This window comes from Macaca mulatta, chromosome 1 (genome assembly GCF_049350105.2).
Source record: "Macaca mulatta isolate MMU2019108-1 chromosome 1, T2T-MMU8v2.0, whole genome shotgun sequence".
In the NCBI taxonomy this organism is placed as follows: domain Eukaryota; kingdom Metazoa; phylum Chordata; class Mammalia; order Primates; family Cercopithecidae; genus Macaca; species Macaca mulatta.
The window spans coordinates 209,252,502-209,265,956 of record NC_133406.1 but is presented as its reverse complement, the minus strand read 5'-3'; the positions used below and the strand labels follow the sequence as shown (position 1 = coordinate 209,265,956).

Genomic DNA, 13,455 nt, shown 5'->3' with positions numbered 1-13,455 from the left:
CTATCCTGAGGTAAGGGATGGCCAAGGTGACTGCATGATGCTCAGGCAGTCACCCTTCACCTACCTGTGATTTCCAGAATCCCCAACCTTCAAACCTTTGTACCTGCTGTTTCCTGACCTTGAATACCTTCCTCAAATACCACGATCCCCCTTGCAGGGCTACCTTCTTATTCTTCAGGTCTCCATGGAGATGCCCCTGCTCCAGGAAGCCTGTTCTCATGCCCTGGCTGAGTCGGTCTGTCCTCCCGTGCCCCACAGTTCCCAGGGCCCTCACACTCTCCTCACACCACAGGTTAATTGCCTGGGTGTACACCTGCCTCCCCCAGCAGCCAGAGGGAGGGAGGGAGCCAGCAGGTGAGGGAGCCTCTGTCTGGTGAGAGAGGCTCATAGGCCTGAGAGGGGCAGAGGCTTGAAGCCCCGCTCTGCCTCTGCTGTGCGACCTTGGGCAAGTCATTGCCCCATGTGGGTCCAGTGTCCTCATCTCTAAAATGGGGACAATAACGACCACCTCACCAGGCTAATATGAAGATTAAATGAGATCAGGCATCATGTGCATTATACAAATGGTAGCTGTATTATTATAACTCATTGCCTGGCACACAGCTTAATAAATCGTTATTTGTGGAATTAACGAACCCCCACTTCTGTCCCCATCAGTGTCCTTGTTTTTTGGGGGCAACAGTAGGTATAACAAAAAGAAGAATTGGGGGCAGATAGGTTGGGGGATTGGGAGATGGGAGAGAAGGGCTCTCTGGCATCGTTGGGAGCTAGCTGTTCCAGCAGCATCTGGAGCTGGGCTGGAGGCGGTGCAGGCGTCCTCTCTGTCTCATCCCTGTGACCCACCTGTGCCATCCTCCTCCTCAGTTATGTCAGGCAGCAAGGAGAGGCGCGGCTGGGCTCCACCTCTGCACTGTGGCCCTCCGAAGCTGCCAGGCCCGCCGGCACACACTAAGTGCGCCCAGAATGCGGGGTGGCCAGGGGCATAAGTGTTGAATGAATGAGGATGGAATGAATGAACGGATGGACGCATGAATGGAGGTGGGATGGAAGCGTGAAGTGGGAGACGAGAAGAAACGAGCGTCTCCCTCCGCCCTGCGGGTCTCGGGGCTGGAAGACACGGAGCCAAGACCGTCTGGGGGCTCCCACCCCGCCCTGCCCCTCCCGCCGGCCCTCCCTTCCCGCAGCGCGCAGCCCGGCGGAGCCCGCGCCGAACCACAGCCCGCGCAGTTGCCGGGGCTCGCGCTCAGCCCCGCGAGCCCAGGCAGCGCAGCCTAGGGAGGGGGCTGCCCCGGCCCCCTCCCGCAGCCCCGGCCCCCAGAGGCTCGGCCTTCCTCGTAGGAAGGCGAAGTCCCCGATGCCAGGTCCGGGTACCAGCAGCCGAGAACACCCGGGTCCCGGAGCCAACAGGTGCGGGGTGTGGGGGACCCCCAGGCCCGGGATGGGGGTTCCAAAGGACCCGCGGCGAGGGATGGGAGGAGCCAAGAGTCTCGGGGGGTAACCTGGGTGCTGGGAGACTGGCTCCTCGGCCAGCGCTGCTCTCCTCCAGGCAGGGTCCGAGTGCCCTCGCTCCCCGTGCCTTCCAGGAGTCCCCCGCAGCCCCCGAGGTGCAGGAAGGTCCCGTGGACGGGGCGGGCCTGCCGGCGTTCAGTGGGGTATGAAGGCGTCCCCTCACCCTCCCCAGGGGTCTCCAGGGATCCGCAACCCTCCGGCACCCGGCCGGGGTCGTCTTAGCCCAGCAGGGGGAAGGAGGGGCTGAGTGCGGGAGGAGGGAGGGGCGGGGAGCTGGGCTGGCTGGATTTATGAATGGAGAGCGACCCACGCGCCGGAACAGCGCCTCCTGGCGGCCGTCGGGGAGCGTCGCGGCCCTGGGGACCCAAAGGGGGCTTCTTAGCGGCCTGGCCGCTCCCCTTGCTCCCAAGGGGTCGTCAGTCCCTCCGCGCACCACCCACATTGTGTGTGTGTTGTATGTGTGCGTGTGCGCGCGTGCCCACCGGAGGGTCTGGCAGGTATGGCGGGTGGGGCTTGGGTCTCTTAACACCTCCTTTGGCCCGTTTTCCCAACCCAAAGTTAAAGCTTGTGAACTGGCTCAAGAAATATTTGCAATCGGGATGGCTTATCCTCTCAAATCTATGGTGTTTGATGGGTTCGAACAGACCTGGCTTAGGAGCTTTGTGACCTTGAGCAAGAGACTCAATCTCACTGAGCTTCCCTCTCATCTGCAAAGCAGGGTACCCTAATAATGGTAACCCGAAACGTCCCCTAAACTACCTTCTTGTACCAGGTTCTTGGTGAAGCACTTGGCACGCATCGGAGCTCATTACTCCTCATCCCGGCCCTGTAAGGTAAGTAGGGCTGTCACCCCATTAGACAGATGGGGAAGCCGAGGCTGAAAGAGGCCAGGTAAGCTACCCAAGGCAACTGATGTGGAATTGGGATGCAACTCAGGTCTGTCTTCTTCCACCAATTTCATGACTGTGAGAATTAAGAGGGAACTTATATGCAAAGCACCTGGCACACTCCCTAATTTCCTTCCTTCTCTCTTTCTCCACTCTCTCCTTTCCTTCCTCCCTTCAGGAAGTTTGGGGCTGAGATCCAAAAAGAACTGGGTGCAAGCCTCCAGGCACCCTGAGGGGAGTGGGCTGCGGGCTGGCCCAAGTTCCCTCCTCCCCCTCTGCAGAGCCTAGGATGCCCCTCCGCCGCAGCAGCTCCTGAGCTCATGGAGCCCTCAGCCACCCCAGGGGCCCAGATGCGGGTCCCCACTGGCAGCAGGGAGCCATCCCCTGTGCCTCCAGACTATGAAGACGAGTTTCTCCGCTATCTGTGGCGCGATTATCTGTACCCAAAACAGTACGAGTGGGTCCTCATCGCAGCCTATGTGGCTGTGTTCCTCGTGGCCCTGGTGGGCAACACGCTGGGTAGGTCCAGCGCTTGCCCTTCAGTGCTGCTGGCTTTCCCTGGGGATTGAAGGCGGGGGGTGTATGTGGGAAGGGGCTCGCTGATTGGGCAGAACTAGGATGGGTGTGGCTCTGCCATCAGCTTCACCTCACCCCGCTGCACCCTGCAGTCTGCCTGGCCGTGTGGCGGAACCACCACATGAGGACAGTCACCAACTACTTCATCGTCAACCTGTCCCTGGCTGACGTTCTGGTAACTGCCATCTGCCTGCCTGTCAGCCTGCTGGTGGACATCACTGAGTCCTGGCTGTTCGGCCATGCCCTCTGCAAGGTCATCCCCTATCTACAGGTGAGCTCTGCCCAGGCACCCCTCACCACTCCTTGTCACACCTGTACAAAAACGACGGCCTTGCGTAGGTCTCAGTGACCCTCAGACTTGCCTTTCAGACAGGTCAGTGGCTCGTGACCCCTGAAGTGTCATCCTCTGCTGCTAGCAAGGGCAAGCCACCAGATCGGACACTCCAGGACACAGACACAACCCCACACAATCACAGAGATCCCCTCCTGGTCACAGCCACAGACGTATACATAGGCACGTGTGGACACATAGAGTCACCTCCAGGTACACAGGCACACAGTCAAGGAAAGAGGCATCAGCCCACAGTGACACATACACAACACCCTGGGCCTGCTCCCCAATCCCAAAGGGGCAGACGTGAGGAGCCTGATGGAAACAGCCTTCTCCTCTCCCTCCTGCACTGGCCAGGAAAGACCCCAGTGGCGGAAACCAGGATGTCCAGATGGGGTTAGTGGGGTGGAAGAAGGCTTCTCTCAGTTTGTATCCTGTGATCCACTTCCTGCACCCCAGAGGGCAGGGGGTACCCCTAGAGGCAATGCCTACACACCTGTGGCCCAGACTCATCTCCGTCTCCCAGAATGAGGGTTTTTTCCTAACAGCCTGGGGTAGGGATTGCATTCCATGGCAGAGATAAATGCCTCTTGGATTTCCCAGTTTTGAGGCTTCCCACTCAACCGGTTAACTCTGGTGACCCTGAGCATAAAGACAGATGGATGAGGGAATTCTGTGCCTGTTTCCTCATCTGTAACAGGGGGGCAAGAGCACTTACTTTGTGGGACTGCCATGAGGATGAAGAGAACAGTGCCCAGCACACAGTAAGTTACATAGGTACAAGTTATTATTCACCCGAGGGGTCCACCTACCATGTGCCAGCTCTGAAGCTGGACATTGTTTACACATGATTTCACTTACTCGCACAACAATCCTGCCAGGTAGATGGTATAAACCCATTCTGTAGACAAGGCTCAGAGACGGTGAGTGACTTGCCCACATTTACACAGCCAGTAAGTGGTGGAGTCAGGATTTGCACTGCCCTGCACCTGCCGTCAGCCTCCTCACTCACCTACTCTCACATCTCTGGGTGGCCCCCAAAATGACTGACATTGTGTCCCCGTGGGGCAGGCCGTGTCCGTGTCAGTGGCAGTGCTGACTCTCAGCTTCATCGCCCTGGACCGCTGGTATGCCATCTGCCACCCACTATTGTTCAAGAGCACAGCCCGGCGGGCCCGTGGCTCCATCCTGGGCATCTGGGCTGTGTCGCTGACTGTCATGGTGCCCCAGGCTGCAGTCATGGAATGCAGCAGTGTGCTGCCCGAGCTAGCCAACCGCACACGGCTCTTCTCGGTCTGTGATGAACGCTGGGCAGGTAATGGTGGAAGCCTCAAGCAGGCATCCCCTCAGGTGGGCACTTCGGGAGCACGTACCCCAAGGGCAAGCATCTAGCAGGGTCCCTTCCAAAGTGGGAAATCGCAGGGCAGGTATTTCCCCAGGGGACACCCTAGAGTGGCTCCTACCAGGGATACTCCCAGGGTGGGTGCCTCCCCTCATGCAGATATCTGCTCTAGTGTAGACATCCTTCCAGGAGGGATACCCCAAGTTGGACAACTCCAGGGTCTCTGTCTGTCATGGTGGCTGTATGGGGTCCAGCTGCTCCTAGGCCTTGCTTTGACCCTAGTCAGGACAGGGTGGCATTGCTAACCAGGGAAGGGTGGGGCTCGCGGATTGGGCCTGACTCTGCATCTCTTGACCCCTGCAGATGACCTATATCCCAAGATCTACCACAGTTGCTTCTTCATTGTCACCTACCTGGCCCCACTGGGCCTCATGGCCATGGCCTATTTCCAGATATTCCGCAAGCTCTGGGGCCGCCAGGTGAGGCCCACTCTGGTGTCACTGTGTGGGCTGGGGGTGGGGGTGCTACTGGTCTGAGTAGACAGTCCTCTGCCATCAGCACGTGCCATCTTGGCTGCAACCAAAGAGAGGGGAAGCCCAGAGACACATCAAACTCAAGGCCAAAAGCACCAGTGGCTACCCTGGAATGGAATAGTAACACATCCTTCTAATATTAGTGGCTGCTGTTTATTGAAGTATCTACTCCCAGATAGTCTTGCATCCTCTTAGCCACCATATATTACCCACATTAAATATATGAGAAAACCGAGACCCAGAAGATCAACGTAACTTCCCCCAAACCACTCAGCTAGTGAGTAGATCAGGAACTAAAGCCCAGATCCGTGAGCTTCCACTGCTGAGTTTAGTACCACTGCAACAATAATAATAGCAACTCCGTGTTGCTTGCCAAATTAGGCACTTTGCATCCAGTGTCTTAACAACTTCTAACAAAAGAAGCAACGTTACCCACGTCACAAATGCCAAATAAGGGCAACCAACTTGCCAGATTCAACAGCAGCAGAGCCTTCTGGTTCCAGGGCCTGTCTTCCTTCCTGCATTACAGACTGACCCTCGGTGGGTTTCCTCGGTTTTTTTGGGGCAGGGGTGCTCAGAGGCCCTTGGCCTAGTGAGTGGGAGTCCTGGACTGGTGTCTGGGCGGTAAGAAAAGGCAGGCCAGAACATGACCAGGCTCAGGAAGGGACTCTCACACCTGGGGACGTCACCTACATTCCACAGGAAGTACTGGCTTGCGCCCAGGCCATGCCGGGCAGTGGGTGGGGACACGGACTGGCTGTGACCCAGGTCCTGCCTTGGAGGAGCACCCAATCCAGCAGGGCCCTTCCTGGTTGGCCAGCCCTGCAGTCCACCAACACTCATCACCTGCTCCCCACAGAACCCCCAGCCAAGCAGGACACAGGCACGATCCTCCTCATTTGACAGACATGAAAGCAAGGCTTAGAAAGGAAAATGAGGGCCGGGCGCGGTGGCTCAAGCCTGTAATCCCAGCACTTTGGGAGGCCGAGACGGGCGGATCATGAGGTCAGGAGTTCGAGACCATCCTGGCTAACACGGTGAAACCCCGTCTCTACTAAAAAATACAAAAAACTAGCCGGGCGAGGTGGCGGGCGCCTGTAGTCCCGGCTACTCGGGAGGCTGAGGCAGGAGAATGGCGTAAAAACCCGGGAGGCAGAGCTTGCAGTGAGCTGAGATCCGGCCACTGCACTCCAGCCTGGGCGACACAGCGAGACTCCGTCTCAAAAAAAAAAAAAAAAAAAAAAAAAAAGAAAGGAAAATGAGGTGGCCAAGGTCACATAGCTCACAAATGTCTGAGCTGGCTCTAGACCCACGTTTCCAGAACTCTAGCCCCATGCCCCTCTGTGGTGGGTGATTCGAGTGTCCGGTGGCAGGAGAGGCTTCTCCAGGAGCCCAGAACCACTCCAGGCTTATAGGCACTGGTCCAGGCCATTCCATGCTGCCCACCTGCCCACCCCTTGCCCAGAGCTCCTCACAGTCTGGTATGACCCAGAGGAGGCACAACTCACCCCCACCCCTACTCTCAAAGACAGTGTTGGAGATTTAGGGAGGATGGATGGGCAGTTGAGAGGATGTGGCCTGGGGCCTTGTCAAGGGTCCCCACCTCTTTGAGTCTTAGTTGCCTCATCTATCCCTAAGGACCAATAATATCTTTCCACAAGGCATGTTGTAGGGGGTTTCACAAAAGAGCTAATGGAAAATGAAAGTCTAGGCTGGGCACAGTGGTTCACACTTGTAATCCCAGCACTTTGGGAGGCTGAGGCGGGCGGATCACCTGAGGTCAGGAGTTCAAGACCAGCCTGGCCAATGTGGTGAAACCCCGTTTCTACTAAAAATACAAAAATTAGCCCGGTGTGGTGGTACACACCTGTAACTCCAGCTACTTGGGAGGCTGAGGTTGAAGAGAGCCAAGATCGTACCATTGCACTCTAGCCTGGGTGACTAGAGCGAAATGCCATCTCAAAAAAAAAAAAAAAAAAAAAGAAAATGAAAGTCTATTATTCACTCTCAAGTCCAGAGTGTTAGTCTTTATCATAAACATCAGATTCCTTCCTCTCGCAAAGGTTGTATCCCTTTGCCCATCTCCACCCTGCCCAGGGTCCAGCCTGGAGTGGGCCCCACAAAAGGCAACCACCCTCCCAAGGTGCTATACCCACCGCTGCTGTCTTTATGTGTGCTGGACAGATTCCCGGCACCACCTCAGCACTGGTGCGAAACTGGAAGCGCCCCTCAGACCAGCTGGGGGACCTGGAACAGGGCCTGAGTGGACAGCCCCAGCCCCGGGCCCGCGCCTTCCTGGCTGAAGTGAAGCAGATGCGTGCGCGGAGGAAGACAGCCAAGATGCTGATGGTGGTGCTGCTGGTCTTTGCCCTCTGCTACCTGCCCATCAGTGTCCTCAATGTCCTTAAGAGGTGAGAGCCTGGGGTATGGTTGGGGTGGGGAGAAGTTTGAGGTTGGGGAAGGAGCTCTCCTTGCTTGGGAGAAAGACCTGGCTCCACCCCTTCTCCACTATGTGACCTTGGGCAGGCCATTTCTCTTCTCTGAGCCTCTGTCTCCTAGGGCTATTGTGAAAATTTATTCACTTAATCATCACATTTTAGGGGGTTGGAAATACAGTGAACAAGTGCACAAGACAGACAAAGTCCCTGCCTTCATGGAGGCTGCATTCTAGCGGGAGAGAAGGGAAGTAAATAGAAAAATCAATGTATATTATAATGTCAGGAAATGACAACTGCTGGGAAGAAAAATAAAATAGGACAGAGAGTGACAATGACAAGGGTTGGTGGGTTTTTGCTTTTGCTTTAGATATAATGGTTTAAAAAAGCAGGGGGCCAGGTGCATTGGCTCACGTCTGTAATTCCAACATGTTGGGAGGCCAAGGAGGGAGGATCGCTTGAGGCCATGAGTTCAAGATCAGCCCGAGCAATATAATGAGACTTCATCTCTACTAAAATTCAAAAAATTAGCCGGGCATGGTGGCATGTGCCTGTAGTTCTAGCTACACAGACTGAGGTGGAAGAATAGCCTGAGTCCAGGAGGTTGAGGCTGCAGCGAGCCATGATTGCACCGCTGCACTCTAGCCTGGGTGACAGAGCTGTCAAAAGAAAAAAAAAAAAAAAAAGCTTTTCCAAGGAAATGACCTCTGAGCAGAGACTTGAAGGAAGTGAGAGAGCTAACCATGCATGTGTCTGGAGGGACAGCAAAAGAGGGTCACAGGGCGCCGGGGAGAGAATGCAGGCTATCGGACAGAAGACAGTCTCACTTTGAGACTGTGCTTGGCCACCTCCTGGTTGTGTGATCTTCGGCATGTCACTTTACTTCTCTGAGCCTCAGTTTCCCTAATAGAAAAATGGATGATGTCTATGACTCATCATGTTGCTGTGAGGATGGATGAGAAAGTGGATGGGAAGCCCTAGGGGATCCAATGGCCAGGAGGCTAGAGATGCCCATCGCGGTGCTTGATACCCTCCATGCTTGAGAACCCCAAAGCCTGGCCAAGACCTCAGGTACAGAAGGCAGGAAATGTGGACGGAAGTGGGCAGCAGGAACTCTTGCCCTTTACAGCTCAGGTTCTGTGAGCAGCACTCCCCCAATACACGCGCACACAGCTACTCCACTTCTGACGCTCCTCTACCCTGGGCCTAGGGTGTTCGGGATGTTCCGCCAAGCCAGTGACCGCGAAGCTGTCTACGCCTGCTTCACCTTCTCCCACTGGCTGGTGTACGCCAACAGTGCTGCCAACCCCATCATCTACAACTTCCTCAGTGGTGAGCAGGCTGGGGATGCAAACTCACTGAGGGTGGCCAACAGTCCACATGACAAGTCTCCCCATCCCCAAGCCAGGGCCCAAATAAAGGACGGTGGGTGAGGATGTATCTGCTGTGGGCACAGTGATCCTGCTCTGGGAGGACCCACCCCGAGGAGCCCTGTCCTGAGTGGGAGACGGGCCACACTCCCCACGGTGGCTGGCACCCAGGATCCAGTTGTGCAGATTCTGCAGACCAGTGAGTGAGTGGAAGGGCAGGGGCTAGGTCAGTTCACCCCCCACTCCCACCACGGGTGCAGGCACAGCAAGACCTCCAATCAGCACAGGCAGAGGAGTCCACCCTCCCCAGAGGGAGTCAGACCTGTGGGAGGAGGGCCCTGGAGCCCCTGCCTGAGGAAGGATTGCACAGTCCAGGTGTCAGGGCTAAAGGAGGGTCACTGGCAGATAGGCCAGGCCCAGGAAAGGGCTTCCCCCGCTCAGCTAGACACACTGGCAGAGCGACCAGAATCTCAGGGGTTGTCCCCTCTGGAAGTCTTCCTCCCCTGCCGCTCCCACTCCCACTCCAGGCCTCTCCTCTCTGCTGTCCCAGTGCCCACTCCCTCCCTCTACCTCCCAGTCTCAGGGTGGTAATGGCCCTGAGGCTGAGCTCAGCAGAAGTGTGACTCACCAGCCCTCTGACTTTGGGACTAGACTTCTAAAGAACAGGTCCAGATGACTGTTCGAGCCTGGACAGAAATAATCTTTGAGGAACTATTAAAAGGTTAAAGAAGGGATCCGGAGTCAATAGTATAACCCTCATTGAGACTCAAGAATTACTCAACAAGGCTGGCTGCGGGTTTCCAGCTCAGAAAAGAGAACAGAAGATGAGCTCTGTGGGGAGGGGAGGGCAGACAGACTTACTGATACATATGCCTTTGTTTGGCCTATGTTTACTGAGCACCTACTGTGTGCCTGGCCCTGTGCTGGGCACCAGAGAGGCTGGCAGGCTAATGACACATGATCAAAGGGGCTTCAGCCTGACAAAATCTGTTTCCGTGGTATACTTGGGCTGAACAAGGTGGTGTGGCGGTCCCTCCTTCCCTCCTCCCCCTTGAGAAGGGCTTTGGAATTAGAATTGGGTTCAGCTTCTGGCTGGGTGGCCTTGGGCAAGCCACTGTACCTATGTGCATCTCATCTGTGAAGTGAGGATAAAGGACTCCAGTCTTTCAGGGTGCTGGGATGCTCTGGGGAACAGAGGCTGAGGCGCCTGGCACAGCGTGACTGCCAAATGCAAAAGGGCTGCTGCCACTGTCATTTTCATCATCAAAGGGCAGAGAGGGCACAAGCCTAGCAACAGATAGTGACCCCCATGTACACACCAAGGAGAGCAGAGGTGACCTGAGGCCCCTGAGCCAGACACCACGTTTTGAGCCAGCCTCTGAGCCAGAGCGCAGTCAAGGAATCAGATGGCAACTGCGTCTCTCCTTGGGAACCCGCTCCAGGGCCTCTGTCCTCTCTCCCTGGCGGTGCTGAGGTTGCCTCAGGGCTCTCCCTCCCAGCTCTATCCCTCCCTCCCTCCCCGCCTCCTCACAGGCAGCTTGGCTGGAGCTGCGTGGGTGTCCCTGGGCTCAAGGCCCCTTCCTGCTGCATCTGTCTCCTTATGGCTGTGTCTTTTGTCTCCCAACCAAGGCAAATTCCGGGAGCAGTTTAAGGCTGCCTTCTCCTGCTGCCTGCCTGGCCCGGGTCCCTGCGGCTCTCTGAAGGCCCCTAGTCCCCGCTCCTCTGCCAGCCACAAGTCCTTGTCCTTGCAGAGCCGATGCTCCGTCTCCAAACTCTCTGAGCATGTGGTGCTCACCAGCGTCACCACAGTGCTGCCCTGAGCGAGGGCTGCCCTGGAGGCTCCAGCTCGGGGGATCTGCCCCTACCCCTCATGGAAAGACAGCTGGATGTGGTAAAAGGCTGGGGCTTCAGTCCTGGGTTTCTGCCTGTGTGACTCTGGATAAGTCACTTGCCCTCTCTGAGCTTGTGTCCCCTAAGCAGGGTTGATGTGAGGATTAAGCATGCTGAAGCAAGTGGAAAGCTCCCTGTAAACTGTGAAGCGTTGTGGACACGATTATTGTTGTACTTCTCTCATTTGGCCATACCCCACAGTATAATCTGTCCCCATCATCCTTCCAGAGCTTGGCCATCCTCCTAAAGACCGCTTTCCTACCCAATTACCGGCCTTCCCTAGAGTCTGCCCTAAAGGTCCCAACAGGCATTTCCATCTGGTTCCGTGGCTCCCTGAAGCCCAGGGCTGCGCTTGGCCAGCTCTTCTGATGCCTGTGTGAACTAATCTGGGCCCAGCCTTTCTCCAGTGGGCCACGAGCGCAGCCCCACCCTAACCAGGTGCCAAGGGCACACACCACAGACCTGACCTTGTTGGCTTTGTGGTGTGATAAAACACTCTCCATGGCCACTTGGCACAGAGGCCAACAGCCCGAAGCAACTGTAATTAAAGCCTGGCACTGAATGTTCCCTTTCCTTGTCATTGCACAAAATCTGTGCTGCTGAGGTTAGGAGCAGAAGAAGGTGGGGAAGCTAGGGGGAGGGAAGACAAGAAGGCACTAGAATGCTCTTATCTGCTGACCTCCCACCCCCACCACACGGGATCCAAGATGGATTCAGCCAGGCCTCGGCACACGTGGTGCTGCCTCCTCATGCGGTGCCAATCCTGTGACGCCAGAACCTCGCTCCTCGACACAACTGTCTGCTCACAGGCCCAATGGCCTGGGGAAGGTAAGGGGGGCCGGGTGGGCAGATAGCGGGTTAATGGGCTGATTTACTGTTATCCTCATCTTCTTGGAAACCAAGGCTTGCGTCTATTTTCTATGAACTCACAGGATAGAAAGAGAAAGCCACAGACTTGGCCAGACATGCTCCGTCTGCCACCGAGATGATTTTAAGGCTGCCAAAGGCTCTGAGCCTTGTTGCCAGAGCAGGACGTGGAGCGCAGTCTGAAGTGCTACTCTGCTGAGAGGAACAAGGACATCTGGCAGGGGCCAGCTCTGCTATGCACACCACCAGGTCTGCTTAACTTGATTAATGGAGCTGTGGGCTCCCTCTGACCTCAACCGTCAAGAAGGTGGGCAGAGCCTTGGTGCTGCCAGGGGCCCGGCCCAGGAGTGTTGAAGCACTGCTCATCCTAGGCACCCCGCTTTACCCAGAGCAGGTGGAATGTGTGGCCTAAGTATGCCACCTCCTCTCCACACGACTTACCAGCCCAGCTCTCTGTGGACGGCGCAGAGCTCCAGCTGCTGCCACGATGGGTTCTCCTGCCCATTCCACACTCCCACTGGGCCATAGGATCCAAAGCGGTTGGCACAGTGCGTAGGCAGGCTTGGAGGTGAGTGTGCAGGATGAGGTGTGACAGCTGGCCCCCAAGCTCAGAACCAACCAACCATGCTCATAAGATCAATCCAGGTCTTGGGCTCCTCAGCCTCAGCTGAGCACAAAGGTGAGAAACTACAATTGGCACCATCGGGTTTCAGCAGACACTTGGTTCAGTGGGAACAAAGAAACAACAGGCGCTGCTCCTAATGGCTGCAGTTCTACTCCACGCTCTGCTGGCTGAACCCAGCACCATGGGGGGCCTCAGCCCTCCACTCTGGGGGACTCAGATAAACTGAAGAAAATTCAGGGGAGGTGAACAGGATGCCGAGGGGAGAGATGCTCAGCGAGGGACTGCTCAAGAGCCCAGGGCTATCTGGCCTAGGGAAGGGAGGACTTGGGGAAAATGTGGTATATAGGGCAGGCTCCACTATGTAGAGGGTTGGCATGCAGAAAGGGTGATGTATGTCCTGAGTGGCCCACAGAGAAAACCACAGCCAATGGTGGTGTCTTCAAGATGGCAGGATTTAGAATCCACACCAGGAAGATGTTCTGCCAGTCATGGAGGAAATGGGCTGCCTGGAAAGGCACTGGGTTCTTTGCCTTTGGCGAAGCAGAGGCCAGACTCACATGGGGCCTATGAAGGGAATTATAGCTCTGGATAGGGGCTGGCCTCTGGGAACCGGATTTCATCTAATGCTGGGATTCTAGCACTACAGCAGCCCAGAGGAGAATGCAGCTGACCTGGCTAAGCCCGACACACTGCTGGGCCTCACTGACCTGCAAAACAGTCATAGTTACTTCCAACTACCCACTGCAGGGAGGAGAGCCCTGCACAGGGCCTCAGAGCTCTTTATCTCAAAAAGCCAAAAGATAATCACCATTACCCAGAATAAAGCCCCCTGGCAAACTAGAATGTCTGGTGTCTTTGGCTTTTGATTGAAATGTGGTCAGCTCATTACAGACACTCGGTGTAGACTGGGTATTATGCTGATCTAAAGATCTGACTTGCAAGTACAGATGTCTGTGCTTAATAAAAATGGGGGGAAAGTTATGACTTAATAAATGGAGTTTGTCTGGAAGATAAAACTAGGGCCTGAGAAAATAGAAAGGCCAGGCTATGAAGTTTGAGGTAGCTGCTTTCAACCCAGAATGCCTGCCCT

At 55.8% G+C, this 13,455-nt stretch overlaps 1 protein-coding gene across 1 annotated transcript; it reads left to right on the top strand.

The window, feature by feature from the left end:
- Positions 1-1,703: 1,703 nt before the first annotated feature.
- Positions 1,704-13,208, top strand: HCRTR1 (hypocretin receptor 1). The gene is made up of 8 exons (XM_077965102.1): positions 1,704-2,915; positions 3,065-3,243; positions 4,375-4,618; positions 5,009-5,124; positions 7,363-7,589; positions 8,824-8,945; positions 10,613-11,701; positions 11,806-13,208. Exons 1-7 carry the CDS (start codon positions 2,717-2,719, stop codon positions 10,801-10,803), a joined length of 1,278 nt encoding a protein of 425 aa, XP_077821228.1. The 5' UTR covers positions 1,704-2,716; the 3' UTR covers positions 10,804-11,701; positions 11,806-13,208.
- The last annotated feature ends 247 nt before the right edge of the window (positions 13,209-13,455 follow it).